General features: G+C 31.1%; 1 protein-coding gene across 1 annotated transcript; it reads right to left on the minus strand.

The window, feature by feature from the left end:
* Positions 1–1,270: 1,270 nt before the first annotated feature.
* On the minus strand, positions 1,271–8,910 carry LOC109808396 (vacuolar protein sorting-associated protein 51 homolog). Its single transcript, XM_020371391.3, has 20 exons — positions 8,660–8,910; positions 8,434–8,573; positions 8,286–8,340; positions 8,083–8,190; positions 7,755–7,853; positions 7,571–7,648; positions 6,872–6,949; positions 6,486–6,596; positions 5,726–5,826; positions 5,571–5,638; positions 4,842–4,915; positions 4,628–4,694; positions 4,223–4,332; positions 3,830–4,096; positions 3,600–3,716; positions 2,686–2,757; positions 2,536–2,586; positions 2,092–2,319; positions 1,833–2,009; positions 1,271–1,653 (listed from the first exon to the last, which is right to left on the minus strand). The coding sequence occupies exons 1-20, from the start codon at positions 8,825–8,827 to the stop codon at positions 1,534–1,536; spliced, it is 2,289 nt and encodes a 762-aa protein (XP_020226980.1). The 5' UTR covers positions 8,828–8,910; the 3' UTR covers positions 1,271–1,533.
* Between the last annotated feature and the right edge of the window lie 4,968 nt (positions 8,911–13,878).

Genomic DNA, 13,878 nt, shown 5'->3' on the forward strand with positions numbered 1-13,878 from the left:
CATTTTCAAATATTATAAAGAATATTTTCTTTTTTAATTTTAAAATCCACACTCGAAATAATAAATATTCAAGAAATGACATCAAGTTCAGTAAATAATACAGAATGTAAAAACTATATACATGTACAACATACAAGAACAAATATATTTGGTAAATGATGTCAATTGTTTGTTAGAAAATGAAAAGTTTATTTATTAATTTTTTATCACTAGGCGAGAGTTTGGATATATAATAATGGGTGAAATGAAAAGGTATAAATATAATATTTTTTTTTACTATTTGACTATTTTATGATAAAATGAAGTAAAAAAATGTATATAACAAATGACAAAATTAGGGAAAAGAACAAATATTTAATGGATTAAATCGAATGAAAAACATTTCATTTAAATAATTTAAACAATAATAACTAATATCCACATAATTTTACTTCATTTCATATTTTTTATCAAACTCCATGTATTTTAAAATTTTCATTTTCGCATTCTTTAAAAATCCTTGATTTTTTAGAAGTTTAAAAATATTTATCGTGTTGTTTTTTCCTATGATGATTAACTTATAATATAAATTTGATTTTTTTTTTTACGTGGTAAGTTCCTACAGAACACGGCACGGGCATCTTTTACATTGTAAAGTTAATTAAATTTGTCTTTTCGAGCAGGTCGATATTTATTTACTTCAATGTCTTCCGAAAGTTGTGTCCGGCTTCACTCGTATGTCATGGTCGATATTTATTTACTTCAATGTCTTCCGAAAGTTGTGTCCGGCTTCACTCGTATGTCATGTGATTTACCAACATCGCACCCAAAATAGTAGTAATAAACTAATAATCATAAGTACAGACCCACGGGCCAATATTTTATTTTTCTTTCGAAAATCACGTGTTTTTTCAGGCACTTCCTACGTTAGGCTCAAAGGTGAAGCATAAAATTAATATGTAAAATGGATATGGCTCACTGGTGTACATGTACTATGTTATGAATATCGCTAGATGTATGAATAGCTAAATAAAAAATTATATTTTTTGAAACCATTAAAAATTATGTTATTTTAAAATAGTTATTATAAAACTTAATAAATTATAATAAATTTTACTGTAGTTTGTAATTAGATGGTAACGAAGTTTCTCCCAGAAATCTGTCAAGAGTTGGCAACGGGAAGGCGTTTTTCAGCCTTTGATCGTTGACTAATTTGATTTGTGGGTTGTTGTTAAACATCGTACACGTTAGACGTTGGGTAAGATGAGGAAGCAAAAAATAACAGAGTGAATGGATACAACTTAAGAGATTTCTGTCAAAAAATTACATTAGTTTGGTCTTACTCTCGAGTGAATGCATACAACATTTTCATGTTTCAATGTTTCCACAAATAACATGGCAATGTGACATATGTTACAACTTACAAGAGATTTACAAAGTGAAAAGAACAGGAACCAATTTACTTTTCAGCGGCCAAAACCATGACAAAGTTCTACGAGAGATGACAAACACAGCAAACACATTTTTTTATATATTTCTACTTCCACAAAATGTTTATGAAGAAATTGTATTTTGTTCCTCTGTTTTGGCCAACTTTGCTCGTATAAGCTTGTCCAATATGGGAGGCTCCAATGGAATCGGATCTAGACACCTCTCTGCGGTAGCAACAATCACCTGTGCCCAAAAAATACAAAAATCATAAATGCACAGGAGTCACATAAGAATTAAGAACCTAGGGCCTTCGGATGAGTTTAGAACAGGAAAAAAAAAAAGAGTAAAATTAAAGGTAATTCTCATGGGGGAAAATGCATCAAATCACTATGAAAAATTATAAATAGGACAATTTTTCCAACCTCATCCAGCAAGAAGTCAATTGCAGCTTCATCTTCAACTATTTCCCTTAAAGGTATCCTTAGGAACTGGATATCCAATTGAATTTGTTGGAATCCACTTCGGTTAAAAGTCTGGAGTCGGATAAATTCTTGAAAACTCTTAAGGCACAATTTAACTATAGTTGTAACAACAGACTCCTGCAGTTCGCAAGAGAAATGATATACTGGCTCCCAACCAATTATTTAAATATTAATCACCAATAAAGTAATCACTCAATACCTGTGTATACTCTACTTTTGTGAAAATTTCAACTTTCTGCTTAAACAATTTTGCTAGATGCGTTTCCAAAAGCTGGCTCCTTGCTCTTTGAGTATTTGACCTACCCAGTTTCTCCTCCCGTAAGGGGTTACTCCTTGATGAAGCAGTACTTCCATTACTATCAGTCCTGTGGTGCTTACGTCTACCTTGAGGCAAAATCTGCTTCACTTCATTAACTATGACTTCAAGCTGGAACAAAAGATTAAATAAAAGAAATAAAATTTTCCAACGTTTGCTTCAATTAATTTTCATCAAATAGAAATATAAAGCTTCATGCTCATCAATTATATTCCAGATATGTAAAATTTAATGAGACTGATATTCAATTACAATGTTTAAACCATCCAATGAAACTCAAAAAGACACAGAAAAGAGTGATTGATTTAAATATGCAGATATACCAACCTCTTGAAGAAATAAATCTACAAACATATGAACTTCTCTTGGCTCCTTATGCTGTGTAAAGCAACAAAAAACACTTCAGATTCAAGCTCTTTCAAAGATAACCAATCACCAGCCTTTTACGCTTGAGAAAAGGATTTATAACAAACGGACCTTAACCCAATTAGGGGTGGTAAACCTCTTCTTCAGGAGGAGTGATACCCTCTGAGTTCTCATATTGATGTACTGAAAAGAACCAAACAGTATGTGCAAACACTACTTAATTTAAAGAAATTTTTTCAAATAATGAAAACAGAAATAAAGGACTCAGGACATAATAGGTACAGATGAATGGAGATTAAATATCATCCAAAACAAAAGCACTCAAGAAATAGTACTACAAAACAAAGAAAGTGAAGTAAAGCTTGCTAGTTCGTTTGAAAATGAGACAAAAGTCCCTCAAAAGATACCATCCCAGAAAATCAAAGCAAAGCCATATGGACTATCTGTCCCTAATATACTCAAAGGACAACCAAACATTCTAAAAAAACGTGAACATTTTTCAATCAAAAGCACCTATATAGCACAAATTCCATAGGATCATAAAAAGTCTCCCACCACTTATTCCAATCAAAGCCACTGAAGAATTCAGTTTCAAAACTTGCAGTATGCCATCATTCTCAAATATCTCAACAAATTGTTCCACATAAAAGCGACTAACAGCATAAAGCTAAACCAGTCAGCTCAAGAGAGAAAGCAGACAATACATAATATAACAACCACACCATTCAAAGACCGAAATTTAGTCCAACATTCACATATTCTGGGATTGTATTTCACACGCAAACAAGCACTGCCTAGAGGCCTAAATGGCTAACCAAATTAAAAACCCTCTTTTCCTTGGAAACATAAATATTTTATGGGAAAAATATTAAAATCAAGCTGAAAAACACCCAGCAGGCTTTAGGCATTACCTGAGGGATAGATGAATAAGAATGAGGGAGTGTCATACAGTCAAGGCCAATATACAGAGCGTGCCAAACAAATTGCAATTCCATTGAAAATAAAATATGAACTTAAAAGCATACCAGGTGCAGGAATTTTTCACCAGCTGATCGAAATTTTCGACATATTTCTCCAGGAACAAAGGCAGGTCCAGATTCATAGCCTCTAACACTACCACCAGAAAAGGAAGCAGCTATTTCCTGAAGATTACAAGGAAAATTTTAAGGTATACCCAGAGGATATGAAATAAAAATTAATTACAGAAATTGAAATATCAGGAATCAAAATACAAGTCTATCAAATGGACCCTTGCCTCAGTAACTTTTGGGATGACAGTTTGTTCAATAAAAGCAGACAATTGTGCCAGCACAAGGACAAGGCCAGCAAAAGCTTTGTCACCTTGAGCTCCCTCCACTAAACCATGTACTTGACTAGATGAATTATTTCTTCCCGAAAGCACAAGGAACTGATCCTCAAGTTGCCTAAAAAAGTCTTGAAGTCCTTCTTGAACCCAATCAATGATTAACTCTCTCAGTCTAACTAGGACCCCAGAGTCATCATCTAAAATTTTGTGGAAGTCCTGAAGGAGAGAAGTTAAATGTAAATAAAATGACAAAAAAGAAAACCTTAACTATAGCAATACATGCCTGCATAACTGCATATAACCTTGCATAGAATAATCTAAGCATGTTATAAACATGCTTACCAGCAAGACATTCAAGCCACCTTGGAGAACTGCTTTTGTGCTAGCATCAAGAACAACGTCGAGAGAGCACTGTTCTGCTCCATCCTTTTTCAGGATTTGTAAGAGGGAATCTACCAAACATATGCCAACTCAGAGAACAGTTGAGAATACAATCTAAAAAAATTTGCAGTTGCTAAAATCATGTGAATATACAACAGAGCTATTTTGACAAGTTAGAATCAGCAACAACATAATTTATAGCATGTTATGCTTCTAATCATTTAAAAAAAAAAATCACATTGGTACAATCAACAAACTAAGATTTTTAATTTCTTGATCCTCATGTAGCATTGTACGGTAAATATTTTAAACTTCAAGCTGAAACCTAATATCAGAAGCTTTCTGAATACAGTCAAAGAAATAAACCTGAAATGTCTTGCAGAAGATGAGAAAATGCACTTCTAATATATGATGTGACAACAACCTTCGCATCCTGGAAATATTCAGGGTTAGTTGATTGAAACTCTTTTAAAACATGAATTTCGCAATGATTATATTCTGAAAATAGGGGGAATGGGAGAATTCAATAGCTACTGCTTAGGTCAGATTCAAATTTAAGCCAATAAGATTAATGGATAACCTCAAGTGAATGGTTAGAAAGAGCTGCTTCCTGTAAGACTTCATCTATCAGGAGCACATCATTCCAAATAACTCCTGTAATTACAAATTTAAAAAAAAAAAATTGTCAAATCAAGAGCAGGGAAGACTGGTTTAACAATTAAAATAATATACATATAGAAAAACATCAAGCTCAAGAAGAAGAAAGAAAGGATTAGACACAAAGATATATTGAAAAATTGAACCTGGATAAATGGTAAGAGAACAAATGCTAAGAAATGTGAATTGCTTCCGTATTTAAAAAGTCATTGACAATAAAAGAACAAAATTGGACCAAAAAACAAGTGCCATCATTTTTCATATAAAAACTACATTTCATATAAGAGACATATGAATCAAAGGAGATTGGCTCATATATTTAATATGGTACTGAAACTAAAAAGCCATCAAGCTTTAGAAATAAAGTGTATGTCCAGAAATTACAAATACACACCAAACACAAAATACAACAAAAACAACAACAACAAAGCCTTATCCCACTAGGTGACATACAATGTCACAAAACAACAACTCCAGTTATGGTTCTCATAGCTGGTTCCAAGCCTGAGTTAAGGGTGAGAGTTGTGTTAGGTCCCCAGTAGCAAGTGTAAAACTCTCGCCAATGTACCGGATATACACAACATGAAATATAAAAAATAAAAATAATGCACACACACACACATCAAAGTACTAGCAAAGTCATACTACTTACGAAGAATGCCAAGTAGATCTTCTGGGCAAATCCGTGTCTTCACATACTCTTCACTAATTAAAAAGTTCCTAGCAAACATTAAAAGGTGAGCATATTAATACAAATTTAATTTACTGCAAATAAAAACTTTTCCTGTAGTAAATAAAGATACAAACTTGGTAATCAAATCTTGAGCAAGTTTAACCAACTGTTCTTCTGAATCAGGAAATATTACTCGAAAAGCACGAACTGCCTCCACAAATTCATGAATAGCAGTCTACATTAAGAAATGGGAACAGAAATAAAATCTAATTCATCAGTCATAACCTCAGTTACCAAAGAAAACATTCATACTAATGTAAGTAAATTAGGCTAAATAGAAGAGGAAAAAAAAGATTTTGAATTGGAACAGTCATAATAAACTCATTCCATTCATCTTCTCTTGGAAGATTATTTGATAAATTAACATAACCGTTCATGGATATTGAAGCAGCCATCAGTCTAACTGTCTAATCACTACTTTTTTCTTCATTTCCTGCTATTGGCCAACTCATCAACATCCTTTTCCAGCACATGAGTATCAACATTTTTAGAGTTACTTAATACTTATATATATATATATATATATATATATATATATATATATAATATATATATATTCATCTTCTCAAAAAGTGTCTATCTTCTACAAGACTGTACCCCTAAGATAGGCATCTCATATGGTCCTGATCAGTGTTGCACATACATTGCTTCACAGAACCATCTATATATATATCATGCTTAAATTGGTCCTTTGGGATACAGACATAACTTTAATATTATTTGCCATCAACATCTTAAGTAACCCAAGATAAGATAGTAAATTAGTAATACCAGATATCAAGGGGTGGGAAGGGAGGAAATTAAACAAAAGGATACCATTATGCCACTTGTTACCTCATGAGCAGAATGGTCCCCTGAAGCTTTATTTATTTCTCCAGGGTTCAACTGAATGTCTGTAATGGATTGTTCTAACTTTTCAAACAACTTTGCCTTCAAATTGTTCACCTGCCAATAAATTGAAAACCTAGCATCATATAACCTCTATTAATAATACCCCAGAAAATATAATGTTATCTCTCTAAAAGCGAGGAAAAGAGGACATGGTGGATGCCCAAAGCTCTTCATACAATGCCAAAAATAATAAATAAATAATTCATCATAAGGACATATATTTAATAGTAAACATTCAGCAAATAATTACTAGCTGATAAAATCCCATCATATCTCAACAAGTATGCACAATGCTATTCTGATATTTTTTATAAAAGAAAAGTACAAACCGGAAAATTCAACTGCTTAAGAAGCACTGCTGCATCAGCTCTCACTTGTATTGATTCAGAATCTGAAAATAGCTTCCCCTGGTTAGAGAGAAAAATGTCAATCATGATAAGGAGCTTCTGTTAAACACAATTGAGCATCATTCATTATTCAGCAAAATATTAGAGAGGTTATCTTAACTGATTTTATTAACTTAAAAAGGTTTTACCCATGTTAGGAAAACTAGATTATAAATGATGGATAGGGTAAGCTAATCCTATCCAATTTTACCACTAATTTAGTAACTATAAAAGATGGGAAGAGATCCTCTCATGAAAAAAAAAAATTGAGACTCTCAATTATTAAAATCTCACCCTTAGTTCTTGTAAACCTTCACTTTATAATAAAAATCTAATATAAATTCATTGAGTGGATAAGATCTCGTCTAGTGAAAATGTCACTAAAGGGGATCTATCCCCAAAACAGATAGCATCTAGGCCTCTAGCTACTCACCAAGAGCCTCAAACCATGTTCTGTTATCAGCAGATATTGCTGTTTACAAGTGAGGTAGGATACAGCCAAATAACAACTTAACATGGAATGGTGTTTACATGCCCAAAATAATGTTAGAAGGAATAGATAAAGAAATCCATTGTCCCGTGACTTGCATTTTGGCCTATGGTTCATGTCCAAAGAGTCTGACACAAGAGAAAGAATAATACCTGCAAGTTTTTTACTATGATAGCTATTGCTTCTTCAGATGCCTGCTTACAATCCTGGAATGATGAATCTCCATACGCCTAAGAAAGAGGGGGGAAATCAAGATATTTCAGAGACCTTGATTAATATGTTGTATGCAAAAGTATTCAATGGGTTGAATCAGAAACCACACAAGTCAAACACAACCTTAAAAATTGGCGTTGCTCCGGTGTAAAATCTGACTGCATCAGCATAGGACTCTGACTTGATGCACTTGGCTAGTCTGTCAGGTAGATCATATATGAACTGCTCTTCAACAAACATGAAAAGTATGTAAGTCATATTGCAAAACATTTCTGGATGAATTGTATAAAAAAAATTAAATAAAAAAAAAACTCAAACAAGTTCCTTCAATGTTGGTCTATTCCATTCCCACAAAAGACTCACAACTCATATCACTAATTGATATGCGGAAATATAAATTGTACAGTGATGCAAAGCCATTATAATGATATGTGCAAGACTGCTCTAATACCTGAACTTTCCGAAGAAGATTACAAGTCCGGTGCAGTTTCTCAATATGCTCCCTTTTGTCAAACAGAGAAGTGTTGACACTGTCACTTCGGGACTGCACAGATATTATCTGCATTCGGGGAAAATGAGCATTCCTATCAATCAAAGTCCCTTTCTTCGTCTTTTGAATGAAGTTGGTGGAGTGGAAAAAAAAGCTACGGTTACCTTCTCAAGAAGCTGCTCCATATTTGCCTCCATTCCTGAAATGTTACTTTTCATCCTGTTTGAGAAGCAAATATCACCATTCATTCACACAACACTCTGACACGATAGAGCAAGCGAGAAATGGTTATATATATATATATATATAAACCTCTTTATAGTGTCTGTAGCGCTGATGAACTTGTTGTAATTCTCGTAAACTAGCATTTGCAAGTCCGTGTCGAGATTCTTGATTTCAGCTGCCATTTCGACGTGGCGTTGGAGCAGCCCTTCCAAATTGGACTTGTGTGCCTTCATAGTTCATTAATTGAATAGAATAAAGTTTGTATTCCGCGATGAGAGTGGTGAATTGAGGGAGGGGAAGAAGAGTAGCATACCAGGATATTCATGTACTGATCGGGATCGAAGGAGGTGGAATTGATGTCGTCGAGGGAAGCGTGTTTGGAAGAGGTGTTGGAGATGGAAGGGTCTGGGGAGTAGAAACTCGATAGCAGATCTCGCATCCTCTTTGCCTTGTCGTCAATTGGAACTTCGTCTACCGCCATTTTTCTTCTCTGTTTCCTCTGCTGTGTCGAGCTCAGGCCAATTCACCCCTCCTTAGTCCTTCCGATCTGCCAAATGAAACCAAACGAAATCAGAGACTCCGTGGATGCGTGAAACGACCATTGTCGAGGTGAATGGAAAACAGGCCCACCGGGCCTAGTTGAGCTGGCCTGGCTATAAATTGGAGCCCAAAAATGTCAATCACTAGAATGGCCCAATTTATTTATCGTGCCAAACGGACTCAACCAAATTGATACAAGTCCCAAGCTAATTCATGTTTTCTAAGTTTAACAGATGCAAATGTCATAATGCATGTTTCGAAAGAAACAAACAATACTAACAAAAAACAATTACAATAATATCTTAAACAATACTAACAATTATTTGAATTATATAATAAAAAATAAGTTAGTGAAAATTCTAACAAATATACAAACTTTAGTCAATAATATATATAATAATAGTAAAAATTGTAATCATTGTTACCAAACTATTAAATATATAAATAAGTACATATTTGAATATCAATTTAAAATCATATTGAACGAAAAAATACATATTCCAATATAAGAAAAATAAAAATTTGTGGATGTAAATACATCCTGAATGTTTAGAAAAAATAAGAATTGTTACATTTTGACATTTTGTAGTCCTTCTTTAAGTTCACAATGAAATATTAAAGGTTTTTTTTTAATTTTTTTTATAGACAAGACTAAGAATACTTATCTCTATTATTATAACAGACTTAAATTAGTTCATCATTTAAGAATTAATAAAATATATTTATTATAACTTTCAATCGTTGATTATTATTTTATAATAATTTCTCATTATTAAAAAATTAATTAGATTAAAGATGAATAAATCAAACATAAATAAGTTCTTGGATGAATCGCATAATTTTTTCTAACAAAAATAAGACTAACTTTTATGTATTATTATTATTAGCCGAAATATAATTGAGTGAAATTAATTGGATTCACATATGACATGTTCATCTCCACCTGTTTATACTCATAGTTTTGTATATTTTACTTTTCTCCTAGTTTGAATTAAATAAACATAGGTGCACCTTCTTTTAATGGAAGAATCCAGAGAAGACAAACAACCCCGAAAAGAAATCCACAACTTTGTCCACTTCCCATGTGCTCCGCCTGAATGGTAAACAGACGTAGGAGGTTTTGTAAATGAATAATTAATTGCCAACGATGAGGTTATTTGTTTGATTTATATAATTGTGTTTGACAATTCAAACTTACAGCGTGGGTGAGTTTGTTTTTTTTTTTTTTTTTTTTTTAAGTAAATGTCAAATTAATTCGTAAAATTATATATCACTTTTAATTTAGTTTTTATTCTAATAAAATTCTAAAAATGCAATATATTATTTATTTAAATTCTCTCATTAAATAAACTCTATTTTTTTAAATAGAAATGTCCAAATAATATTATGTGACATACATATGATGTATATATTGAATAATACATATCACATGGTTATATGACATATTATTATAAAATATAATATTATTTTAATTCTTAAAACTGTAATATTACATTTTTTTTTCTAAATTTGTAATTCAATATTATTTTAATACTTAAATTTTATCATAATTTTATTTTAAATAAATAATTATAACTTGAATATTTACATAATAAAATAGATAATTAAGTTAATATTATAAACATACTGATAAAAATATTCATAAATTTTTATTTTTTTGTTATTTAATTTATTTTATAGTACATAAATATAAAAAATAGTATATATATTATTAAAATTAAAAAAAAATATAGAATATCAAAGAAATTAATTTTTTTTTGTAATTTTTAGCTAATAAAAATAATAAATAATTTTCACAATAAAAAGATAAGAAATAATTTATGTAAAAGAATTAATTATAAAATAAAATATAAATATCAAGAAATTAGAAATCATTCTTATTTATGTATTTTAGAAATTAAATGACATGTTTAAAATAAATTAAAAAATTAATATTCTAATATGTGTAATATATATGTTAAATGTTTATTATATAATTAAAATTTAAAATAAATTTTGTATATAAATAAATTTCATGTTTGGATATATAAATTATATATAAAATTTGAATAAATAATTATATATAGATATATAAATTATATTTTAAATTTGTGATAAATAATTTATATTATAGAATAATATTATTTTTATTTAATGATAATTTATTCTAAAAGTATTGATATTTAATTCGAATTAGATATAAAATTAAAAAAATCTAAAAATTCTCTCGTTAAAGGAAATTTCTTAAAAGTGATCTTGCATAATATAATTGTTTGTATTTTATGTATATAAGTTGATACAATATTAAATATCAAATTTTTAATATGATTTAAATTTAATTATCATCATATTTATAATATTAATTTAATTATTTATTTTATTGTGAAAATTTTTAGTCATAATTTTTTATTAAAATAAAATTATGATAATATTTGGATACTAAAATAATATCAAGTTAAAATTTTATAAAATAAAATAATATTAAATTACAATTTCAAGAATTAAAATAATTATATTTTATAATCATATCCACATGAAACATATATGTCACGTGGTACATTCAGGTGACACATGTCATTCCACATATGTATCACATATATACTAGATGCTACTATTGTGTCATGTAGACACTTTTATTTAAAATAAATAAATTTATTTATGGAAAGACTTAAATAAATAATATATTCACTTTCAAAAACTTTTTTAAAATTTTGTTAAAATCAAAATCTAAATTGGTAATCACATAATTTTAAAGAGTAATTTAATCATTTACTTTTTTTTTACAAAATATTGCTAATAAGAATCAAGAAAAAGATAAATCTCTTTGAAAGATAATGAAAAGTCAATTCATCTATTATTTATTATAAAACACAACTCACACTTGGTGAAATTATCCAAGTGTCAAATATCGATGCCGTGCATTTTCTTCCACTTTTCAATTTTCTTTTTTAGTTTTTTTTAAATAAATTTGAGCTATTTAAAAAATTACATATTCAAGCTTAGTGTCATATAGATTTTTTTTTTACTTGATCTCGAGAAAGTTTGTTTCTTTCTTTCTTTACTTTACAATTTTTTGTGATACCAAATATTTATCAACTAATTGATAACTAATCTTTATGTTGAGAGTCACATTTAGTGAAATTTCCTCCTAACCATATTTATTTATATATATATATATATATATAATATTTAAATTTTAAATTTTACTTAAAAAGATTGAATTTAATACTTTTTAGACAAATAACTTATTAAGTATTAAGACTAGTTAACAAACATTAAAACACATTAATTAATTAATATTAAATAGTATTAGGTCAATAAAAAATTCATATAAAATAAATTATAAATTAAAATAATTGCTAGTCAAAACATGAGTTTAGTGTAAAAATAAATATAATAATAAGGTAGTCCATAAAATAATATTTAAAAAATAATATAATAATTTTATAATATTAAACTTTAAATTAATAAAAAGTTATAATAAATTTATATAATATATATAATATTATAATAAGTTTATAATATTAAAAATTTAATGAGTTATCTTTTTAAAGTTAAAACACTTTTTAAATTTTTATAATTTTATTTACTTTAACTTTTAATATCTATAATTTAAAATAAAATTTTAGACCCTGTAATTTAATCTATATATTTGAAAATTTTTAATTTTTTAATCTTGTTTTAAACACAAAAGAAATAATGTTATAAAAAAATTAGTTATGTACCGGGAGGATCTTGTCGGTCACGTTGACCAACACGTGTCGTTCCGTCGGACACCCATGCGAATTGGACAATACCCAAGGCTGACGTTAGCATCGGCTCGGCTTATAGCTGAAGGTCGAGATTAGTCAACTGGCACATGTCGGCTCGGCTTAAGGCCGATGCAAACAGCATGATGCATCCCCACATACTACGTATCGGCTCGGTCAACAGCCGAAGACGTGCAACCTCCCAAACATTAGTCTGTCAGCTCGGCAATGTCCCGATAGGTTAACGGGTTATAGTACAAATCACAATTAACAAGGACAAATGCATAATTAAGACATGATTAGCTGATTAGCATCGTATTACCTAATTTGGTAAAGATTAGAATAGGTCCACCACGTTCAGGCCCACGTCAGGTATTATAAATAGGTCACACGTAACGAGGTACGTCACTGTTCATTAATTACCCTAGAATATCATGCTTGTCCTAACTTGAGTGTCGGAGTGCCTTTGGCAGGTACCTCCCCCCTCTGAAGAGACCGCTTGAAGCATCCGTTTGGCCCTTCTCACTAAGAAGACTACGAGTGTACCCTCAAGCAGGTACATTTTGGCGCCCACCGTGGGGCCGAACCGAAAGCATTGCAGAAACATCGAAAGTTTACGAGGAAAAGAATCATGGTAAAGACAAGGAATACTAATTTTGAAGGGCAACAGTCCGAAGAGGAGCACCAGTCCGAGGCCGAGACGGTTGAGGAGACAAACTTGACCGATATGGTACGCCAGATGAAGGAAGAAATGATCGCCATGAAACAGCAGCGAGAGAGAGATGCCGCCGAGATGGCCGCATTGAGAGAAGAGAATGCTGCTATGAAAAACCAGTACCGAGACCCCACATGGAAACCATCTGAGATGACCCACACTCAGGGGTCGTTCCACTCGCACGGCCATCATACCTCCATCCCTCACACTTCTGTTGCTACCCCAGGCATTCATGTTCCGGTCGGTCGACCGACGCAGCCAATGTCGGCTAGCGCCCACCGACATCCATTTATGCCAAATATTATGCAATCTGCACTTCTTGACCATTGGAAGTCCTTGCCCCTTGACAAGTACGATGGCACCACCGACCCCGATGAACACGTAGACGTGTTCTTAACTCAAGTTACTCTGAGCACAACCGATGATGCCGCCTTGTGCCGAATCTTCCCAACATCGTTAAAAGGGCGAGTACTGAGTTGGTTTACTCGGCTTCCAGCTAACTCGATTGACTCGTTCAGCACGTTAGCTTCCCAGTTCACCATCCAATTC

The sequence above is a fragment of the Cajanus cajan genome, chromosome 7, assembly GCF_000230855.2.
Source record: "Cajanus cajan strain Asha chromosome 7, NIPB_CcT2T_4, whole genome shotgun sequence".
NCBI classification, from domain to species: Eukaryota; Viridiplantae; Streptophyta; class Magnoliopsida; order Fabales; family Fabaceae; genus Cajanus; species Cajanus cajan.